Source organism: Budorcas taxicolor, chromosome 5, assembly GCF_023091745.1.
Source record: "Budorcas taxicolor isolate Tak-1 chromosome 5, Takin1.1, whole genome shotgun sequence".
Classification (NCBI taxonomy): domain Eukaryota; kingdom Metazoa; phylum Chordata; class Mammalia; order Artiodactyla; family Bovidae; genus Budorcas; species Budorcas taxicolor.
In genome coordinates, this window is record NC_068914.1 from 14,587,297 (window position 1) to 14,609,578 (window position 22,282).

General features: G+C 52.5%; 1 protein-coding gene and 1 long non-coding RNA gene across 2 annotated transcripts; one reads left to right on the top strand and one right to left on the bottom strand.

Moving 5' to 3' along the window:
* Positions 1 to 11,128: 11,128 nt before the first annotated feature.
* Positions 11,129 to 16,181, bottom strand: LOC128048386 (uncharacterized). Its single transcript, XR_008199388.1, has 4 exons — positions 16,070 to 16,181; positions 15,387 to 15,558; positions 15,074 to 15,267; positions 11,129 to 12,364 (listed from the first exon to the last, which is right to left on the bottom strand). It is a non-coding gene; the product is annotated as an uncharacterized LOC128048386 (long non-coding RNA).
* Positions 16,182 to 17,940: 1,759 nt separating this feature from the next.
* On the top strand, positions 17,941 to 21,908 carry ZNF503 (zinc finger protein 503). The gene is made up of 2 exons (XM_052640175.1): positions 17,941 to 18,640; positions 19,371 to 21,908. The coding sequence occupies exons 1-2, from the start codon at positions 18,320 to 18,322 to the stop codon at positions 21,006 to 21,008; spliced, it is 1,959 nt and encodes a 652-aa protein (XP_052496135.1). The 5' UTR covers positions 17,941 to 18,319; the 3' UTR covers positions 21,009 to 21,908.
* Positions 21,909 to 22,282: the final 374 nt, after the last annotated feature.

Consider the following 22,282-nt stretch of genomic DNA (forward strand, 5'->3'; position numbering starts at 1 on the left):
AATCTGCCTGCAATGTGGGAAACCTGGGTTCGATCCCTCGGTCGGGAAGATCCCCTGGAGGAGGGCATGGCAACACACTCCTGTATTCTTGCCAGGAGAATCCCCATGGACAGAAGAGCCTGGCGGGCTACAGTCCATAGGATCACAGAGTCAGACACGGCTGAGCGACTCAGGACAACACAGCATAACAGTGATAAGGGTCTGCGGTAGAGCCTACAGTGAGCAGGTAAGAAGAAAGCTAAACTCACTCATAATTCCATTCTCTAAGGTGACCAGATGTTGGTCACATAAACACCTTACAGCCTGCTTTCTAGATGACATGCATTTTTAAATTTTTATTTATTTACTTATTTTTGGCCACAGAGCATGTGGGATCTTAGTTCCCAAACTAGGGATTGAACCCTCACCCCCTGCAGTGGAAGGGTAGAGCCTTAACTGGCCTTAACTGGACAGCCAGGGAAGTCCCTAGGTAACATACATTAGCCATGGGTGTGTGTATGCCCCTGCTCTTTCAAAAATCAGCTTTTTCCATTTCATGAAATACCTCAAATGGCTCTCTCCATGGGCATGTGAAAAGAAAGCTGTCAGAGATACTGACCTAGGCTACCAGAGAGACGTGTTTGGGCATCAGAGCATAAGAGGAAGCCATTGCCAGATTTCTGAAAGCTGAAGGAGGCCACTGAGAGGCAGGAAAAAGCTCTTACCTTTGGAACCCAAGCGACTTCCTCTCTACAAATCTTGGTTTCCTCATCTAGAGGATGTGTCCTTTATAAGATCACTGTGATGATGTAAGGGAAATCACGGTGATGAAAGGACTATGCAAGCACTGGATACCTTATCCCTCGCTTTAGTAAGTATTCATTTGTGGAACTTCCCTAGTAGTCCAGTGGTTAAGACTCTGTGCTTCCAGAAAAGAAGCCATCTGGTTCAGCCCTAGAGGAGCTTAAAATCTAAATGGGAAGTTGAACACACACATACAAAAGTTAAAGGATATGAATAGCTAATAAAAAATATCATCAATTAGTAGACAATTAAGTGCCAGATGAGTGGCCCTGACAGTACTCCAGGAATTCAGAGGTAAGAAAGAACCCGGGGGGTAACAGTAATAGCCACTCTGAGCACGTTCTATGTGCCAGGCACACACATGCATTGTTGCCTTTCATTTACCCAGTGACTTATGAGGTAGATACCATTATTACATCCATTTTGCACAGGAGGCAACTGAAACCTCAGAGAGGTTAAGAACCCTGCCCCAAGTCACACATCTAGGAAGTGTGGCAGTGTGGAATCAAGCAGCTGGACCCAGGGCACCCACCACACTGAAGCACTATGATCTACTCTGATGGAGGTAGGGGAGGGGAAGCTGGATACTACAAACGGGAGCCTCAGAAGCAAAGATGAGACCGAGGAGGGTGTCCTGGTATGAGGGAGAAGAGGCCATCTACTCTGGCTGGATTGCCAGTCTCCGTGGGCAGTAGATGCTCTCACAGTGAGAAGGTGGAAGGGGAGGAGCTAAGGCATATGAAACTTTTTTTTTTTTTTTTTTGGCAGAACACAGGTCACCCAGGAGGGCTTGAGGCAACAGAAGATTCAATTAAAGCAGTTTGGGGGAAGTGGGCTTGAGAGGAGACACTTCAGGAGGCTATTAGATGAAGGTGAGGCGGACTGAAGCAGAAGCACCTAGGGCTAGGGGGACCATCATTCTCCCTAAAAAGCCCTTGTCCCTTAACTTTTTCATATTCATAACATTTTGAGCCAATCTACATCGGTTTCCATAGCCTCCAGCCTCCTTTTGGCATGTTTACTGACTTATTTCACACTTCAGTTCTGCAAGAGATAGCTCATTCATTCATTCCAGAAGTGTTTGTGAAGCTCCCATGTCAAAGGGAAAATCAATCTGCACAATTTGGTGGCTAGTTAGAAAGGGAAGAAGGCTGAAGATGCTGCTGATGATCCAGCAAAGCCAATCCTCACCAGAATCCCCAATTTCCCCACCTCTCAAGCCTGGTGGGGGACAAGCTTCCCCACATCAGCCAGCTCCTCAGGCCACTGCTTCCACTTCTCACCCCCACACCCCACCATCCTTGCTGAAAAGGCCAGTCCCCCACCAGCAAATGGCAAAAAGGCTCCCTTTTCTTCTGAAGAAGCAGGGCAGGGAAACTGAAGACATGGCAAAGCCTTTGACTCTACAAGCAAAACTTGGAGAATGTGGCAGAAGAGCCCCATGGTAGAAAGAAGGCTCAGTAGCAAAGTTGGGGACAGTGAAAGAAAAAGCTTTGAAGATGTATTAATGTAGCCAATATTTACTGAATATTGATGTATACAGCAGACTCTGCAGAGAACAAAAGTAGGGTGACATCATTTGTGCTTTTAAATAATGCTGCGTAAAAGGTAAGGGAGAAGAAACGGAAGAAGTAAAGCTAGAAATAGAAACAGAAAAAGAAGAAACACTGAGCCCTGAGACATGAAGCATCCTGGTCAAAGTCAGGGACTGGGGAAAGGATGGAGGGAAAACCTCCTAACAAGCCATGGTTTCTCCAGTAGTCACGTATGATTAGGAGAATTGGACCATAAAGAAGGCTGACCACCAAAGGATTGATGCTTTTAAACTGTGGTGTTGGGAGAAGACTCTTGAGAGTCCCTTGGACTGCAAGATCACACCAGTCAATCCTAAAGGAAATCAATCCTGAATATTTATTGGAAGGACTGATGCTGAAGTTGAAGCTCCACTACTTTGGCCACCTGATGCGAAGAGCCGACTCGTTAGAAAAGACTGATGCTGGGAAAGATTGAAGGTAGGAGGAGAAGGGGACGACAGAGGATGAGGTGGTTGGAGGGCATCACCGACTCAATGGACATGAGTTTGAGGAAGCTCCAGGAGATGGTGAAGGACAGGAAAGCCTGGCGTGCTGCAGTCCATGGGGTCGAAAAAAGTTAGAGACAAATGAGCAACTGAACAAAAGCTTCAGTGAGTCTACCCTGCACTCAAACATAAGCCCTCAAATGTTCAGGCCACCACTTGCCCAAGGAAACGTAGCCCAGAGGTGCTCCCATGCCACTGGGCCATTGATTGCATTCCACAAACATCTTTTGAGCACTGCAGTGCTAGGCACTTAAGCTACTGAACTCTGCTGAGAAGAATGAGAGTTGATTGTCACCGAAGGTGGTTGATTTGACAGTATCTCTGATGCCTTAGAAACTTTAATCAAACTCACTGAGTGCCACTGAGGCTTGTGGGGAGAGAAAACCAGAAGCGAAGAGGAGAAATTTCGTACATTCTAAAACCAGAAGGGGATAATCATTTTATTCTCATTGGGCTTTCAGTTCAGGTCACTTCAGTCGCTCACTTGTGTCTGACTCTTTGCACGCAAGAATCGCAGCACGCCAGGCCTCCCTGTCCATCACCAACTCCCGGAGTTCACTCAGACTCACATCCATCGAGTCAGTGATGCCATCCAGCCATCTCATCCTCTGTCATCCCCTTCTCCTCCTGTCCCCAATCCAGCATCAAGTCTTTTCCAATGAGTCAACTCTTCGCATGAGGTGGCCAAAGTACTGGAGTTTCAGCTTTAGCATCATTCCTTCTAAAGAAATCCCAGGGCTGATCTCCTTCAGAATGGACTTTGGTAAGAGGTAAATAATGAAACACTGTGAGGCTACATAGAACAGTGTAGAAGACCAAGTAGGCATCTTATAAAATCATCTGAACATTGTTTTCTCACTCAATTCTGGCCTGACTGACTTTCATTACTGAACTTACCAGTTTTTCTGTTGAAATTGTTGCCTGGCAAGGCTGTAGACATTCAGTCAGACTGCTTAGTGCTGGGGTCCTCACCAGTATCACCCGAGAAGCCCATGGGCACATCTAAGAAGTAATCACCATCACGGGGATTTAAGTTGGTGCAGCCACTATGAAAAAAAGAGTGTGGAGATGCCTCAAAAAACTAAAAATAGAACTTCATACGCCCCAGAAATCCCACTCTGGACATGTATCTGGACTAAACAATAATTTAAAAAGACAGCCCTTGCATCAAGGCCACTGGCGCTGCTGCCGCGCTGGTGGTTTTGAGTCAGGAGAGTGGAGGCTGGGTTGGGGGGTGGAGAGGGTTGACAGGCAGTCTCTGAGTCCTGGTCTGGTCACTATATGTTGTTTTTTCCTTGGCTGTGAGCTCTCGGGCCACACCTGCTCTTTCAGCTTCAAGGCAGAAGAAGATGATACAGAGCTCCTGCTGGCTTTGACCATGCTCTGCCTCACTGAGAGAATAATGTGGTAGAAGCCGTAGTGTGAACCATGACCAGGAGGAGATCAAAGTCCCTGTGGCCAACCTCAAGTCGTCCTGTGAACCTATGTTCAGTTTGGATGACTTCCAGCTCCAGCCACCCATAACCTTCTGCCTGATGTCAGGTTCTGGCCCCATGCAGATCACTGGGTGGCACCAGATTGTCACTACAAGCAATGACTTCCTGAGGAAGAGAGCAAAGAGGAAGGGAGTGAGGAGGAGGGAGCTGAGTTGTGCCCCATCCTGCCTGCTGAGAAGCAGAGGGGCGGGCTCTAACTCTCTCTGGTGAGCTAGCTGCCGGCCACATGCACCACGCGCCATGTTCCTGTACAAGTTTCAAGAACTGTGTGACTTCTCCACTGAAGAGGATGGCTAGTGACGGGGTGGGGTGGGGTGGGTGGGGCCTTGATCTGGTGCTAGAAGAGAGGGGGTCCCATTCTCCACCGGGCCTTGGTATTCTAATCATGCACCTCACCTGGGCTTCCCTTTTCTCCAGGAATGGGAGGAATTCTGAACTTCTAGCCTCTCTCTCCTCACTTGCCTGTGAGGTTGGAGGTCAGCATCTAAAGCTAAGGACTACACATTTTTAATATTTGTTACATTTTTGGATAAAGGTTGAAATAAGTGTGGAGGTTTTTTTGCAGAAAACAAAACAAACGAACAAAAAAACACATGTTTCTAGGCTCACAGCAGCACTAGTTACAATAGCCAAAGCATTGAAAAAACCAAAGTATCCATCACAGGATAGATGAATAAACGAGATGTCATAAATATATACATATATATATACACATACACACACAATGGAATACTACTCAGCCATAAAAAAATGCAATTACATCATTTGCAGCAACATAGATACAACTAGAGATTATCATACTAAGTAAAGTCAGGCAGAGAAGGACAAACATTATATGATGTCACTTAGCTATGGATTCTAAAATATTACATAAATGAATTTATCTATGAAACAATCACAGAAATAGAGAATAGACTTGTGCTTGCCAAGGGGGAGGAGGGGAGGGAGAGGAATGGCCTGGGAGTTTGGGACTAGTAGACACAAACTGTTACATTCAGAATGGATAAACAAGATCCTACTGTATAGCACAGGGAACTATAGCCAATCTCCTGGGATAAACCATTATGGAAAAAGAATATTTTAAAAAGGAATGTATGTATGTGAATAACTGAGTGATTTAGCTGTACAGCGGAAATTAACACACCATTGTAAACCAACTATACTTCAATTTATAAAAGACGGAAAGAGAGAAAAGTAGTCACCGTCAGATCTGTTTAGAAGCCATCCAAGAGCCAGGCTAGGGCAAACCAACATATATTATTGATTGTGAGTGATATAAACTGGCTCTAGCTAATTTAAGCAAGAAAAGAAACCTATCAAAAGATATCAGGAAGCTCAGAAAATCAGTAAAAGGTCTAGAGACTCAGACTTGGGAAACGGTACAGAGGGGCTCGGAAACGGAGGATGTCACTGGTCATACTACTGCAACAGTCTGATTACACACTGCCTGAGCAGCCGCCATTATCACAGTGGACACAGCAGCAACTGGCCAGTTGCTTCACTGCCTTCCTAGATAGTTAATGCCATTGTATTGGGTTCAATGCTGCTGCTGAGAAGGGTTTATAATCCACCCTAAACCTCTGCTCACCTCTTGAGCAGCCTCAGCTGTCAGGGACAGGGAGAAGGAGGATGTGACCCCTTCAGCTTCTATAGTTGGAAACAGGTCCTTTATTCCAACAAGCAGGAAGCAGGATTCAGATGCTAGGCATAAAAAAGGAGATAACACTAAGGGTGAAGGGTATGACCAAACTTCACTCCCAAGTGACTTTGGAAACCCATACGTCAAGAACCTTTGAAGGTAAGTGTCTAACAGGCTTCTAAAACTGTTCTGGCCCACTGTGTGACATTCCAACGGTGGTAGTGCTGGGCTGTGCTAAGTTGCTTCAGTCATGTCTGACTCTTTGCAACCCCAAGGACTGTAGCCCGCCAGGCTCCTCTGTTCATGGGATTCTCCAGGCAAGAATACTGGAGTGGGCTGTTGTGCCCTCCTCCAGAGGATCTTCCCAACCCAGGGACTGAACCCACATCTCTGAAGTCTCCTGCATTGGCAGACAGGTTCTTTACCACCAGTGCCACCTGGGAAGCCCCCAATGGTGGTAACACCAAATGGAAATAAGGTCAGATGGAACAGGTAAGTAATATGCCTGGCTGCAAATATTAAAAAACACACACACACACACAATTTCACTGACTTAAACAAATAGTGATTTTATTTTTCTAATCTAACGAAAGTTTTGGAGGCAGGTGATTCCTAGAAATTGTTACGTCTCAGAGACATCAGGATTAAGTCTCTCTCTGCTAGTCTCTTAGACTTTTCCTCATGGTCACAAGATGGATGCCATGGTTCTGGATATTGCACCCAAGCCCAAGGAAGGAAGAAAGGAGAAAGAAAGGAAAGGGAAGGGTCAGAACAACTGTATCATTTACTCTGATCAAGAAACCAATGTTTTCCAAAGCTCCCCCTCTTACTTTGCCACTGCCTTACATTTACTTGTGCTTCATTTACTCAGATTGGGTCACATAACCATCCCTGGCTGGAAGAATAGTCAGACAAAATGAAAACAAGATTGTCATGACTGGCTCCCACCAATTTTGCACCACTGCCTAGCCCAGGCACACTGCTACAATGTTAAGCTGAGGAAGAAGGAAGGAGGTGGATATTAGATAACTTAACTAAATTCTGGTATCAGATCTGGGCATTTTAGGATCAGAATTTGGACACAAGAGCATAGGGAACAAGGGCCTTCCAGGAACAAGGGACAGAGGAGCTGAAAAACACAGAGCATGTAGAGAGAACATTAGACTTGACTGGGGTGTAGACAGCTGTACTTTTGATAATCTATCCTATAGACGTAAAATTGATTTCAAGGATATAGACACGAAAAATATATTAGAGGAAAAATTCTGTTAACAATCTATATGACCATCAGCAGGGAAGTGGCTGATTAAGTGAGGTATATCCACTCTATGGAATACAGGGGGTCCTTGACTTCAACAGTTTGACTTAAGATTTTTTCAGCTTTACAGTGGTATGAAAGTGACAAGCCAACAGTAGAAACTATACTTTGAATTTTCAATTTTGATTTTTTCTGGAGCTACTGATATGCAGTATGATAGTTTCCTGATGCCGAATAGCAGCAGTGAGCTGCCGCTCCCAGTAAGCCCCATGATCACAATGGGAAACAACTGATACAACTATTCTGTACCTGTACAACCTTTATTTCTTTTCACTTTCAGTACAGTATTCAATAAATTACATGAGATATTCAACACTCTATTATAAAATAGACCTGTATTAGGTGATTTTGCCCAACTAGACTTATGAAAGTCTTCTGAGCATGTTTAAGGTAGGCTAGGCTGAACTATGTTGGTAGATTGTAGTCGGTAATCTACCAACTACTAGGTTGGTAGATTAAGATATATTAAATGCATTTTCAACTGGATGATATGTTCAACTTTACCAGCTGAACTACCTGGAAAGCTAGAATGGGTTTATCAGCTAACTCCATCATAAGTCAAAGATTTATACTATGCAGCTAAAAAAAGGAATAAATTAGCTCTCTATCTATAGACTCATTTTTTACTGAGAAAGAATGAACAAATTGCAGGCAACTCTAGTATAACCATTTTTGTATAAACAAGCAATAACATAAGAGCACCATACATTTGAGTGTAATTTATATGAGCATGCTGAGCATGGTGCAGGGACAGAAGTTACACCCCAGGCTGTTAACACTGTATATCTCAGGAGACAGAGTGGGAAATGGAGAGGAGATGGATGAGATCATGTTTTTCTTTACATATCTTTGAGAGCTTTGCTGGTTGAAGTGAACATAGATTTCGTTTATAACTTTGAAATGCAAGTTAATCAAAGCTGTTTAAAAGAAGTTTAGAACTAAATTACAAAGTATCAAGTGTTACACGTGGACAGTAGAGAGTCACTGAAGATTTGGGGGCAAAGGAACGATGGGAGCAAGAAAATGAAGCTGGTAGGAGGATGGATAATACATTAGGGGCAAGAGAGGCCAAGGATACACGGAATAATTAGAAGGTTTGTGCTGTAGCAGCTCAGCCAGAAGATAATAATGGACTAATAATACAGGGGTAATAACACAGCAATAATACGTGAAATGAGAAAAAGAAGGAGCCCAGGCTAGAGCCTTAGGACATACATGCATGGAGGGTGGGAGGAGCAGTGATGGGGGAGGAATGTCTCTGTGAAACTGTGTCAACCAGCACATCATGCACTTTGAAAACCAAAAAAAATAACTAGAAAACCATAGATATTGGTTTGTTTTCTTCCCCAACCTCCTTGATCATTGATTTGTTTTATATTTACAATATAAAGACTCAGAATAGTCATTATTTTTCTGTACGTTTGTGCTATCTCCCTTATTAAACTGAAAAAACACCCGAGATATGAGACAACAAAGAATGCTTACTGGTAACCCCCAGAAGTGAAGTGAATCCCCAAAGTTATCGTTCATTCAGCACGGCTGATGGTACTAATTAGTGCCCTTTTCTTCATTCATTTCTTGAAAGGACAGCTCCAGTCCCTGCCCTGTCAAGTTACCATCCAGTGAAGAGTAGAGACTCTCATCAGAAAATCCCATGTGGTAAGTGCAGTGAGCCAGATGAAGAGGAGGGCAGAAGTTCACTCTAGATAGAAGAGAAAGCCTTAGCAAGGTCCTGAGGTGAGATGCTATATGGCACCTCTGAGTAACCAAAATGCAGCCACGGGTGGCAAAAACTCAGAATGAGGGGCAGTAGCAGACAAGAGAAACCTAGTCTGCCTTTGAAAACAATTTTTAAAGATCACTATGGCTGCTGAAGAGCTAGAAGAGAAACAAGCAGGGGAGCTCAAAGGTCCAGTTTCCCCATCAGACTGGGAGCTGTCCAGGAGTTGAGCTGAGCCCACTTTATTTATTCCTTTCTCCTCCTCTGTGTGGACCCCTCCTGCTCAGCAAGGCCTCAGATGCAGGTGAATGCAGTTAACAAGACAGCAGACACTCCCCCACAAGGTAAGTAAAAGCCCAGCAAGATTCCTCTAGAATGATGAGTTGAGTTGCTGGGGCTCTGATGGAAAGAAGGGATGAGGATACGGATGAGATGCCCGGAGGCGAGGCCAATTTCTTCTCTCCATGCCTCAATTTCTTTATCTATGAAACAGGCCATTCATGGTACTTACCTCAGAGTTCATGTTACTTAGTGTCCGACAGAAAACAAACGTTCTAACAGAGTTAGCTTTTGTTTTCCACCTTCCTGAAAGACAGGTGGGACCCTATGGGCACGAAAATGTTTTCCCTGGTGTCTGAGGTATGACTGGTTTCAGATACCACAGAATGTTCCAGAACCCCTGACCCAGTCAGGTCTCGGGACTCCCAAAAGACCAAAGTTTGACAAAGTTTTACCTGAGAATTTGGGCCAGGGTATGTGGTTGTAGAACTTTGATTTAAAAATCCTTAGATACAACCTTAGGCAGGGGAAAGGACCTGTCCCCTGTCCTGTGAGTCCGGTTGTGCGCCAAGGCGCTGGATCGCGCCGCGACATCCGGCTGCCCAGCCGGCGGGGGTGGAGCCCGGCGAGCCGGGGGCGGGCCGGCGACGCGGAGGGGCGGGACCGGCACTGCAGCCCGCGGCCCCGCCCCCGGCGGAAGTGCCGCTGGGCCCGCCCCTCCCACCGGAGGCTGATTCCCCTCGCCCTTCCCCCGACCCGCTCTGCCCCGCGCGGTTCCGCTCCTAGGGCGTGTAAGGCCGGGGCCCCACCACCAGTCCGAAGAGGAGGCCCCCGGGTCTGCGTATCTGGCTGTCCCGGGTGGTACGTTCTGTCCCTCTCACTCCCCCCGCCCTCCCTTCCATTCCTGCGTTACCGGCGCGGCCGCAGGCGCCGCGGGGAACCGCACAGGTAAAGACTCGGCTAGCGAGGGCGCAGGTGTGGGTCCCTCCCCGGCTGGACGGGCAGGGGAGAGCTGACAGCACGTGCCCAGCTTTTTTTTTTTTTATCAGAGCGATTGTATTGACTGTGGGGCTCGGGGAGGGCGGACGCAGACCCCAGGAGCCCTACACAGCACCGGGGTGACAGAGGGGGCGGGACTGAAGCCCCCAGAGCTTGGGGGCCGTATCATTCGTGTCCCCGCGTCTTGCGCAGGCTCTGTTGTGTCTCAGAAGTGATGAGCTGGTTGGGTGGGGGCGGGTCGAGGCCGCGGCACCGGACGGTTATTCCCCCACCCGCTCCCCGAGCTGACTGGGGTCTGACAATCGCCCCGCCCGGGCGCGCAGTCTCAGGTTTGCGGAATGAAAATCAATAAAAACCAATGCAGTGGCAACGAACATGAAACACTTTGGTTGTTATTCTTTGCGTTTGTTAAAGTATTATTATTATTTTTTAACTTCCTTCTTGGAAAAGGTGGCTAGGATCAGAGCCTCGGAGAAGGACTGAAAATGCCCCCTGGGCTCCCGGCAAGGGGAGGGATCCCAAGCCGCGCAAACTTCCCGGAGCTGCTGTGAGGGATCCAGCGGCTGTGGGGGAGCCCCCCAGGGCGCTGGGCTTCCGGATACGGCTTTCTTCTGCGCCTCATTGTCCGCACTCTAGGACGATGGTGTGCACCCCCCCCCCCCAATCCATTCGCTTCTCCTGGGTTCACCACCCCCATGCCCCGGGGGCCGCGCCTGCTCCCCTCCCCTGAGCTCTCCCCGGCGCTTTAAATAATGATATTTGCATGCAGGGAGCGATTCATAAATATGTCAGGGCCGGTGAAATATAGGCAACATTTCAAACTTTCTATTTAAAAAACATGAATTATGGCCGCGGAAAATGTGTTCCCATTTAAAGGCGATACGAAGTATTTGGTGTCTCGTCCCCGGGCCCATCCATCACGCAGACAATAAAGAGAGTTTTTCGCCCTGACACCCGCGATTTATGGGCGCCCTTCTCTGCCCTCATCACTCACCCGCCGCGGCCGGCCGGGCGACAGGCCCCGCGGAGAGACCGGCGGCCGCCCTCTCTCCCCCCGCGCGCGCAGTTTGCGCCCTCGTCAGCCCCCCAAGACCACCGCTCCCCAGGGGAAGCGCTGCTCTGGGAGGTCCACGGTGATGGTCTGGGCAGGCAAGTGGGCAGCCCAGTCTACGCGCAAGCCTATCTCAAGGCTGGGATGCGCGGGCAGACGAGCGGCCTTGCGGGCTGGCTCTGCGTCCGGGCCTCGCCCGCCGACCGCGGCAGTGCGGGGGGAAGTTGGCAGTGCGGGCAGCAGGAGGTTGTTCACGTGCGGTTTCGAGGTGAGGGGAAAGCGCTGGGCAGGGGACTCTCCAAGGGGGCTCAATTCTGCCCGGGAGAAGGCGAGTTGGTCCCAAGCTTTCTGAGCCCCGCTGGGCGGACGCTTGTGGGCAAAGCTTTCGGCAACTTTTACAAAGTCGCCTTCTCCCTGGTGCGATTCCCATAAACGCATCCTGAGCGTCCGCGGCACCTTGGAAACTATTTTTTACGGGGCAGGGCCCGAGAAGTTGGCGAGAAATAAGGAAAGGGAGGCGCCTTCCGTCGCGTTTCGCCGCGGACCAAGCTCGGCCACCAGGTACCCTCTTTGCCCACCTCCCCACTTGGCGCTCGGACACACCCCTTAAGCGCGCTGTCGTCTCAAAGCGACCACCGAATCTCTGCTGCAAACTTGCTTTGAAGAAACTTCGAGCTCCGTCTGCCTTGGAATTTGCTTTCAATTTTCGCCCCGGGCGGACTCGGCCCGGGCGGGTTTCCGAAGCACCGGCAGAGGGTGGGGGCTGCGGGGCACTGCCGACCGGGAGAGACTGCTAAGGCCGAGGGCGCTGATAGTCCAGCCTCCCTCGGAAGCCAGACCTGCAGCCTTTTGGGCACGAGGAGCCACCTCGCGTCCTGAGCTGAGCGGATGGGGCGCCTCCACACTCGGGAACCGGGATCCGTTTCCTGCTGGATGCCTGAGAGCTGGATTTATTCTGATACACGCAGCGCACCCGCAGCCAGAGAAATTACGTCGATTCTAAAAATGACAAGGTTGAATTTATTAGATTAAGATTCATCTGTAAGTGCAAGGTGATGAAAATTATACAAACAGCTCCAAGTCCAGTGTGAACTGCAGGATCGCTTCCGGCTTCAAGGGCATGTAACATAACATCTGAATATTTAGATATGTAGAGGGATATAAAATAGTATTAAATTCTCGGTGTGTGCACATATAGCTAAGTTGGGAAAATTCTGGAGCAAGTGTCATTTTACAGCCTCTGCTTGGGTGTAATCTGGGCTCGAGATAGCGCTTATGTCCAAATAACCACCCAGTGAATATATCCTACAGACAGAGCGAGTTCCGCATCGTCGAGGTGTACCGCGGTATGTGTACCTCTTTAAATATCTGCGGTGTGGCAGAAGTGATATAAATACATTTAAGAAAAGCAGGCGCGCAGATAATTGAGCCACTGCACGGATACAATATTTCTAGATAAGGAAATAAATATTACTACTAGGTTGGCTGTGGAAAGTGTGCACAAATAGAGGGGCTTTCGGGAACGCGTGGTAGGGGCCACAGGTTCTGCAGCTACGGGCGCTCAGCAAGCTGAGGTGGGCTCTATTGGGATACTCGCTGCCTCGGACCCTGGGGCGACTACTGGGAGAGTCTCCGCCGGAACAGGCAACAATGCCGCACCTTGGGAATTCTCCCAGATAACGCGTGAAGATTCCGAAGCGCTGAAGCCAGCACTCCGGGTACCAGGGCCTCAGGTCCTGGGGGCAGCTCCTCCCCCTCGGACACTTCAAGCACACCTTAATTCTGGCTCGACCAGGCTCGAGCAGTGCGCATTTAGGCCTATCGGTTTAGAGTAAAAGAGAACAGGGCGGGTCTCGCTTGGTTCCGAGGCACCTCAAAACTGGAAGTCAGAGGCCAAACGGAAGAAGGCCACGATTTCACACCCGTATGGAATCCAAGCCGCGCCCGGCCCTTGGAAGGCCAGCTGAGGCTATAGAAGCAGTTATCTGGGCGTATTTACTTATGAAATGTTAGGCACCCCCTCACATACTCAGTACAGAGGCCCAGATGCCCCATAGGTCTCCCCCGCATATTTGCAAAGCCCAAGCAACGCCACCAGCTAGGCCAGAGACATCGCAGCTGTGAAATTCCAACACCAAATGCTAATTCTAGAATAGGGAGCTTGCCACCCTCCACTCATCTCACCACCTGGTCTTTTTTTTTTTTTTTTTTCCTCACTTCTCCAAATACACTCAACCCTTAAACAGGCGCAGAGCTTCTGACAATCCCTGCTTGAGGAGAAATTAGAAGGACTTGGTGCTGAATTCCTGGGAATTGCACACACTCCTGAGGCAGCCCTGCCGCAGAGAAGTAACCCGGGCCCTGAGAATGCCCTGCTTCAGAGAGTGTGGTTGCGCTGAAGTGGTATATACCGTATACTGAGAGGAGGGAGAGAGAACAGGAAACATTCCCTGGCTAGCAGAAAAAGTACAAATGAAGAGAGGGGAAAGGAAGAAAAGGCTGAGAGCCAAGAAAGAGGCAAAAGAGAAAACAAAAAAGACAAGGGGGTGGGGGAAGAATCAGAGATGAGCCGAGAAGAGTGCAGGCCTTGGTGAGGCCCAGGGACCAGGCCAGGCGCTGGCAACGGCAAGCCTGGTACCTCCCTGGCCCCAGAGGAGGCTAGTGCCGCCGGGACCGTCCCCCACCAGCCCAGCGAATCTCGGCTCGGCTCCCAGTCCGGAGAGGCGGGCCTGGGTCCAGTGGCCTCCGCGCGCCCTTTCTCTCCCCACTCCCGGGGGACCACGAGGCGGGGCGGGACGGGGAACAAGGGGTGCCCCAAGGGGCGCGCGCCAGTCCAGGACTGTTTGGACGCTCTGGGCCAGGCTTTCCAGCTCGCCGGGCCTGACCTGTCAGGCGGATTATCTTCGAGGGAGATTAATAGGGGAGGCGGGCTGCAATAATAATCGTTTTGTTTGATGTGACAACTCTGATAGGCGTTGATTTACTTACAAACTGATAGGCTTTTAATTGAGCGCCTCCGCCGAGCCCGAGATGAAAGGGAAGCGGCGGTGAAAGGCGGCCCGCCTGCCCTCCGGCCTCAATACTGATTAGCCATCTCGACAGTGAATAGTTCAAGGCATTTTCAAACTTTTTTCCTCAGCTCTCTCTCTTTCCTTCTCCTCCCACCCCCTCCTCAAATATCTGCCAAGCCCACTCTTTTTCTAGAGAAAACAAATCATTTCCATTGTGTGCAAATAAAATCCACAGGACATCCACGCCAATCGCCGCTGGGGGTTGGAGGCATTAGGCCCAGCGCGGAGTCATTAATAACTCCCCCTACCCCCACGGCTTCATGGCCTTCGGGGATTTGACCTCCCCTTCGAGGTGCGCAGGTTTGGTTGCTGCAGCCTCCCGAAAACCCTGGGAGTGCAGACCCCCAGGCGCCCCCGTGCGCTCGGACCTTCAGAGTTCGATTTTTCGAAGAGCGAATGCGCGAAGACCAAGACCCGCGCGCGCGCGCGCTGCATCGCGCAGGCCTGAGAGCATGTGCGACCACACCGTGGCACGCCTATTCCAAGGGACACAAGGGGCCACTCTCTGGTTCTCCCAGCTGCCGGGGGTAAAAAGAAAGCTGCTGGAATTCCAGGAGAGGGAAAGGACTGAGTCTGGAGACGGTGGGCTGGAGGGCTGGGGGGAGGGGGGAAGGGCGGTCCCCCGCGGTCACCTCACCTCCATCTCTGGACGCCGCCCCCAGCATTCTGTGTCCGGGCCTCGCCGAGAGGCTGCGGCGACGCGGGGCCTATGGCTGGGCTCGCGGGGCTGGGAGATCTACAGTTGATCTGGGCGACACTTCGACAACCACTAACCCAGTGACTCAGACACTAACGGAGCAGCAGGATACAGGCAGCCTCAGAAGCTCTGCTCTGCAGAGACAGAACCGTCCGGTTGTCAGAAACCGGCACCTGGGACTCGCTCCCCAAAGGTTATTTCAGACAGCCTTCACAACTTCGCGTGTGGCCGCGCCACAGTCTCATGGACTCACCTTCCTCCGCTGTCGCACCGGCAGACACTCCAAAGCCCCTCGAACGGAGGTGTGTTCTTACACCTACACTCACGCACACATACACCGACAAACTCCTCGTATACACACCGCCTCACTCCCCGCTTCTCCAAAGTATCTTTAGTCAAGTTACCATCTCATGAAGTTTACCAATCTAAAGAATCAAGGGATAACATTAAAACGCATAAAAAGAATGCCTACGAGAAATTCTAAAACTCACCCCTAGAAAGTTCTCGGTACCTGCGCGGAGTGGGAGACAGAGACAAAAATGAGGGAGGGAGGAATGGGGTGGTGAGAGTGGAAACCGCGAGCACGCCGAAGGCAGGTCCCAGACCCGACTTCGGCGCCGACGGGGCACCGGCCGGGTGAGCGAGGGTGGAAACCGGGTCTCAAGGGCCGGCCCCCGCCCCCGCCCCCCCGCGCGGGTACAGACTGGCTCCCGGCTCCCCAGCGCTCCCAGCCCCACCATTTATCAAAAGGACTTGACAACAAAAGAAGAGCCGGGGTGGAAAAGGGCGAGGGGGAGGGGAGAGTCAAAGTCTTCCAAGTCCTTCCGAGGAAAGGGATGTACCCTTCTCTCGCCCCCTTCCAGTTTCTGCGAGTTTTTGGAGGTCACCCACCCCCTCGAATGCGCTCCGGACGCTACCAAAGCCCTGACAACTCACACAGAGGCACAGGCATTCATACACACTTCTGCACTCAGATCCAGGTACGCGGAGGCACGCAGAGCGCCTCCCCTCTGCCTTCCCAACAGCCCGAATGACGGTGCAAATCGAGGGGAACGCGGCGGTCCCGCTCTGCTTCCCTGGAAGAGCCAGTTGTTCCCACAGGCAGCCGCCCCCACCCCACCCCACCCCACCCCACCCTCCCTCTCTGTCTTGCTTCTTCCCTCTGCTCTCCCCGCGCTGGTCAGTCCTGGCTCGGCGTTCCAATAAATTCGAGCGAGCAGCCCAGAGTAACCCTGGCTACCAAGACTGCGGGGATGGCAGGGGTTGAGGGAGGGCTGGAGAGGGGGCCTGAGTGAGCCTGGAACCTATCTGCCCCAAACACACACGTCAGGCCTCTTCTTCGCAACCTCTCAGCCCTAGCCACGATGGGTGACGGGTGTCAAAGAACTGAGGCGGGGGTACCCCACCACTGACCTCCAGAACTCAAGGCTACGTTGGTAATGTGGCTCTTAGAAAGAAGCTTCCGAGTTTGGAGTCAGGGCACTAGGGAGGGGATAGAGGGGGCCAGCTGGCAGCCTGACGACTGCACTCAACGTACCCCGAAGGGAGTACCATGGCTTGGGGGTAAAAAAGCTCCCGTGTTGGACGTCGCCACTGCCTGTCTCGGATACCGAGAGCACTCGGAACTCTGCGCGTGGCCCCAAAGGAACGGAATCCCCAGAGGTGGAAGGGTGTTCTCTCTCTCTCCAGTACCTAGAGGAGCGAGGCGCACACCCCAGGCCAGCGCACCCTTCTCAGCGCCCTTGGCGCACCTGCGCACTTTACTCTCACTATTCATTTTCCTGACACCGAGCGCCTCTTTTTCTTCTTTCATTCTTTTTCCTAAAGCCCCCGCCTCTCATCCCAGGAGGCTGCTCCTCTTTCCCCCTCCTTCAGTTCCCCCTCAGTCTCTTCCTTCCTCTGCGTCTCTCTCTCCCTCTCCCGTTTTCCCTTCAAGTCGCACCCGCCTTGTAATCAGCAACAAAAGCTGACATAAATCACCGGCGGATTGACAAGAGCTGACAAATAACTGATTGATTGCGGTCGAGGAACATTGACAATTGATGGAGGGGTGGAGATGCCCAGAGAACTCGGGAGGGGGGGCGCGGGTAGAAGAAGAGAGGGTGGCAAAGGAGAGTAAGAATTGCGGGGGGGGGGGGGGTGCTGAGTGTGAAACAGAGGAAACATGTGACCCCCCTCCTGCCCCAATCTGCGCATCTCCGGGCGTCACGTGGCCGGGAAGGGCGGGGAACCTAGCTTAGAGCCGAGACTTGCCTCCACCGCCTCCGCTGCCCACCTAGCTTCTGGTTTCTCTGCCGCCGAATCCCAGGAAATCAAAGCGGGCGGGCGGACTTCCTCCAACACCCGCTCCCCACCTTTCCTTACCCAGGAGGCTGCACCGCAGGAGATTTCAATTACTGAGGCGGGGGAGAGAATACTTGGGGGTGTGGACCTCCGTGGCGGCCCTGGAGTTGACAGTCCGGCCGTTGTCCAGACTCCTGCTAGTGCTCCTTCTGAACACGCTCAAACTGTCCCTCCTGCAAAAGAAGGTTTCAGTTTATTCTCCAGCTGGGGAAAAGGACGACGAGGAAGAAAAGAGAGGGAGGCGGCAGATAGCAAACGTAGAATAAATGTCCAGCTCGTCCTCCGAGCGAAATCTAGGGAGGGGACACGCAGGGGGAGCGGCAAAGAGGGAGCTGCCCATTAAAACCAGCGCTGAGAGTCCTGGCGGCGGCGGCGGCGGCGCGGGACGCGTCACATCCCCTTGACCCTCCAATCACCTCGGGCTCCCATTTGATTGGAAGGCGGCAAAGGCTTTAATCTCCCCCTCGGTGCAGCTGCTTTTGAAGTGAGTTTCCTCGCCAGAGCCCCGGCTGGACAGGCAGCGGCTCACATCGCGGAGAGCAGCGCCAGCGCCGGGCCGCGAGTGCGCAGCGCAGGGGCACAGCCCAAGGCCGACACGGCTAGCCACCCGGCACTCCCGCAGTCGGGCCGGCTCCTCCCGCTCGGCCGGGGCTCCGCTGCGGGCTACCCAGGATTATTCGCTTGTGGCTCCAGGCGCCAAGAAGGCGCGCTGGGCACCGGTGACCGCCGCGCCAGCTCCACCTCCTCCTGCTGCTCCTGCTCCCCGGGCGAGAGCGCAGCCCGGAGCCCGCCCCGCGCCTCCTGGAGCCCTCCCCCCGCTGCTCCCATGCGCGCGGGTGGGTCATGAGCACAGCGCCCTCGCTTTCTGCCTTAAGAAGCAGTAAGCACAGCGGCGGCGGCGGCGGCGGCGGCGGCGGCGGCAGTGGCAGTGCGGACCCTGCCTGGACCAGCGCGCTCTCTGGAAATAGCTCCGGCCCCGGCCCAGGCTCGTCCCCGGCCGGCAGCACCAAGCCTTTTGTGCACGCTGTGCCCCCCTCTGACCCTCTCCGCCAGGCTAACCGCCTGCCCATCAAGGTGCTGAAGATGCTGACGGCACGGACTGGCCACATTTTGCACCCTGAGTACCTGCAGCCCCTGCCTTCCACTCCCGTCAGCCCCATAGAGGTAAGGACCCTATCCCCGGATCGCGCTGGGACCACCGCTCTGGCTGCCCCTCCACGGGATTTCTTTCTCTTGTGATCTGCAGGGGGTGAAGGTGGGGGGATCGGAGTGATTCAGCTCCGGGATGAGGGGAGAGGATCGTGCTCCCGCACCTTAAAACTAGGGCGGAAAGAGGGGAGGAGGTAGAATGGGGTGTGAATGCTAGGAGCCAAGGCAATCAAAACTTGTTTCTCCCATTGGTGTTAAAGCCCCTACCTCGACCCAGGCCCCCTCACTCTCAGGCCAGAAGACAGACGGGAGTCCAAAATACGGTTCCAAAGTCCCGGTCCTCCGGTTTCCCAGAAGCTGGTATTTGTACACAGCCTCTAAGGCGCCAACGACCCGAGCCCTTACTCTGAAGTATTAGAGGTGGGGGTGGGGAGTACAGTTCTGGGTCAAGGAGTCAGAAACCAAAACATTTTTCGAGGTTTTTTCTTTTTTTTTAATCCAGTTATCGCTTAGAGAGGACAGGAAGGATCCTGGTGGCGGGGCTGGGGGTGGGGTGGGGGTGCTGTGGCCTTTCTCAAGAAAGAGAATGTGTGTGTAGAAGGGGTGTCTCCTAGATTTGCGCCTCGGGGCTGGAAGGATCTTTACGGGTCGTGGCTGAGGTGCGCTCGAAACCTAGAAGGCAGGATTCTAAAGGGTTTCCCCTTCTTTCTTTGTGCGCCCCCCCCCCCCACGTCTGACCCTGCAGCTCGATGCCAAGAAGAGCCCGCTGGCGCTGTTGGCCCAAACATGCTCGCAGATCGGGAAGCCCGACCCCTCGCCCTCGTCCAAACTCTCCTCAGTGGCCTCCAACGGGGGTGGCACGGGCGGTGCCGGCGGCGGCGCCGGGGGCGACAAGGACGCCAAGTCGGGCCCCCTCAAGCTGAGCGACATCGGCGTGGAAGACAAGTCGAGTTTCAAGCCGTACTCCAAACCCGGCTCGGATAAGAAAGAACCGGGAGGCGGCGGCGGCGGAGGAGGAGGGGGCGGCGGGGGCGGCGGCGGGGGGGTTTCGGCGGAGAAGTCCGGATTCCGGGTACCGAGCGCCACCTGCCAGCCGTTCACGCCCAGGACAGGCAGCCCAAGCTCCAGCGCCTCGGCCTGCTCTCCAGGAGGCATGCTGCCTTCGGCCGGGGGCGGCCCGGATGGCAAGGACGACAAGAAGGACCCCGAGGCGGGCGGCGGCGGTGGCGGCGCCAAGGGCTCCGGGGGCGCCTCGGCCGAAGGGGGACCCACGGGGCTGGCGCACGGCCGGATTAGCTGTGGCGGCGGGATCAATGTGGACGTGAACCAGCACCCAGATGGGGGCCCCGGGGGCAAGGCTCTAGGCTCGGACTGCGGCGGCTCATCAGGCTCCGGCTCCAGCTCCGGCCCCAGCGCACCCACCTCCTCCTCTGTGTTGGGCTCTGGGCTGGTGGCGCCCGTGTCGCCCTACAAGCCGGGCCAAACAGTGTTCCCTCTGCCTCCCGCGGGCATGACCTACCCAGGGAGCCTGGCTGGGGCCTACGCCGGCTACCCGCCCCAGTTCCTGCCACACGGCGTGGCGCTCGACCCCACCAAGCCGGGCAGCCTAGTGGGGGCTCAGCTGGCGGCGGCCGCGGCGGGCTCTCTGGGCTGCAGCAAGCCCGCCGGCTCGAGCCCCTTGGCCGGAGCGTCACCGCCGTCCGTGATGACAGCCAGTTTGTGTCGGGACCCGTACTGCCTCAGCTACCACTGCGCCAGTCACCTGGCTGGGGCGGCGGCAGCCAGCGCGTCGTGCGCTCACGATCCGGCCGCGGCGGCCGCGGCTCTCAAGTCCGGATACCCGCTGGTGTACCCCACGCACCCGCTGCACGGCGTGCACTCATCGCTCACCGCGGCCGCGGCCGCCGGCGCCACACCGCCCTCTCTGGCCGGCCACCCCCTCTACCCCTACGGCTTCATGCTCCCTAACGACCCGCTCCCCCACATCTGCAACTGGGTGTCGGCCAACGGGCCTTGCGACAAGCGCTTCGCGACGTCTGAAGAGCTGCTGAGCCACTTGCGGACCCACACGGCCTTCCCCGGGACAGACAAACTGCTGTCGGGCTACCCCAGCTCCTCGTCTCTGGCCAGCGCCGCAGCGGCCGCCATGGCCTGCCACATGCACATCCCCACGTCGGGCGCTCCGGGCAGCCCCGGGACGCTGGCGCTGCGCAGCCCCCACCACGCGCTGGGACTCAGCAGCCGCTACCACCCCTACTCCAAGAGCCCGCTCCCCACGCCCGGTGCCCCCGTGCCCGTGCCCGCCGCCACCGGACCGTACTACTCCCCCTATGCCCTCTACGGACAGAGACTGACCACGGCCTCGGCGCTGGGGTACCAGTGAGGGCGGTCTCGAGGGCTATCGAGGGAAAGAAAAGAACTGGGGGGTGGGGGTGGGGAGGAGCCGAGGGAGGGGCGGGAACAGGGCCGAGGCGACTGTCACCCGCGCGTGGGGATGACCCGGGCCAGGAAAGGAAAATATATATATACTGTATCTATCTACCCGAAACAGCGACCGAGACCCGGTGGGAAAGTCCCCTTTCCCCCACCTCTCATCTCCCCACCCAAACTTTATAAAAGTTGAAAAAAAATATCATTTGACTTTTTATAGAAAAAGAAGGAAAAAATAATTGAAAAGTGTTCATCTGAGGACTGCATCGGTGGACACTGGTATTTATTTATGTTAGCTCCAAGCGGACCCGTGGTTCAAAAGTGCATTACTTAGTTTGAGCTCTGTAGGTAAAAAGGAAGAAGGGGGAAAAATTAAAACTTGAGGGTTAAAAATGTGGAAAACAAACCCTCCCATCCCTTGTAGATTATAAATAAATACAAAACCGCCACAGAACTAGAGGTCTTCTCTTTAATGTTACTTTAAAATTGCTATGATTGTATTGTACGTTCTTATTTAATGTCTGATTGAAACAAATTTACATGCATGTTTGTTACAAAAATGAAAAAAAAACAAGTCACAATTTGTCAGCTCTGATTTCAAATTGCAATTATTTTTAAGGTGTATACCATCAAAAGAGAATGGGTATTTTTTTGTATGTATTCTGGAAGAAAACAAAAAAAGAAAAGGAAAAACAATTCTATTCCAAACCTCATTTGCCTTATTTTGTTCTTTAAAAGGAACACTTAACTATTTTTAATTTTTAAGTCCACCGGCTGAAAAGGGGACAAGGTTTACGTCATGTACTAAAATAATAGACAATGTATCGCTTTAAAGATTAAAATTCCGTATATTTGATGTATTAAAAGGTTTTACTTCTTCTTCTTATCTTTTTTTTTTTTCCTTGGTTAAAGAGAAACAAGAGCATGGCAATTTGGCCACAGTGGGTTCCCTGGGCCTCACGGCTATTCCTTCCCAGGACCGTGGTCGAAATTCCGATTGTTTAGTTGTAATTTTCAGGAAGAGGCAAAGGCTTCAGAAGGGCTGGCCTTGGAGGAAATATTTTTAAACGGGATTTCACAATTTGGAAAGATAGCGTACTTAGCTATCGCTCATTTCGTTTTTTTCTCCCAGTAGCTGGTTTGTTAAAAGTGAATGGAGGGAAAGGGGATTTAAAATTTTTTCCCTCTTAAGATTTTGAGGAGTTTGGGTTTCGTTTTGTGCAGAGA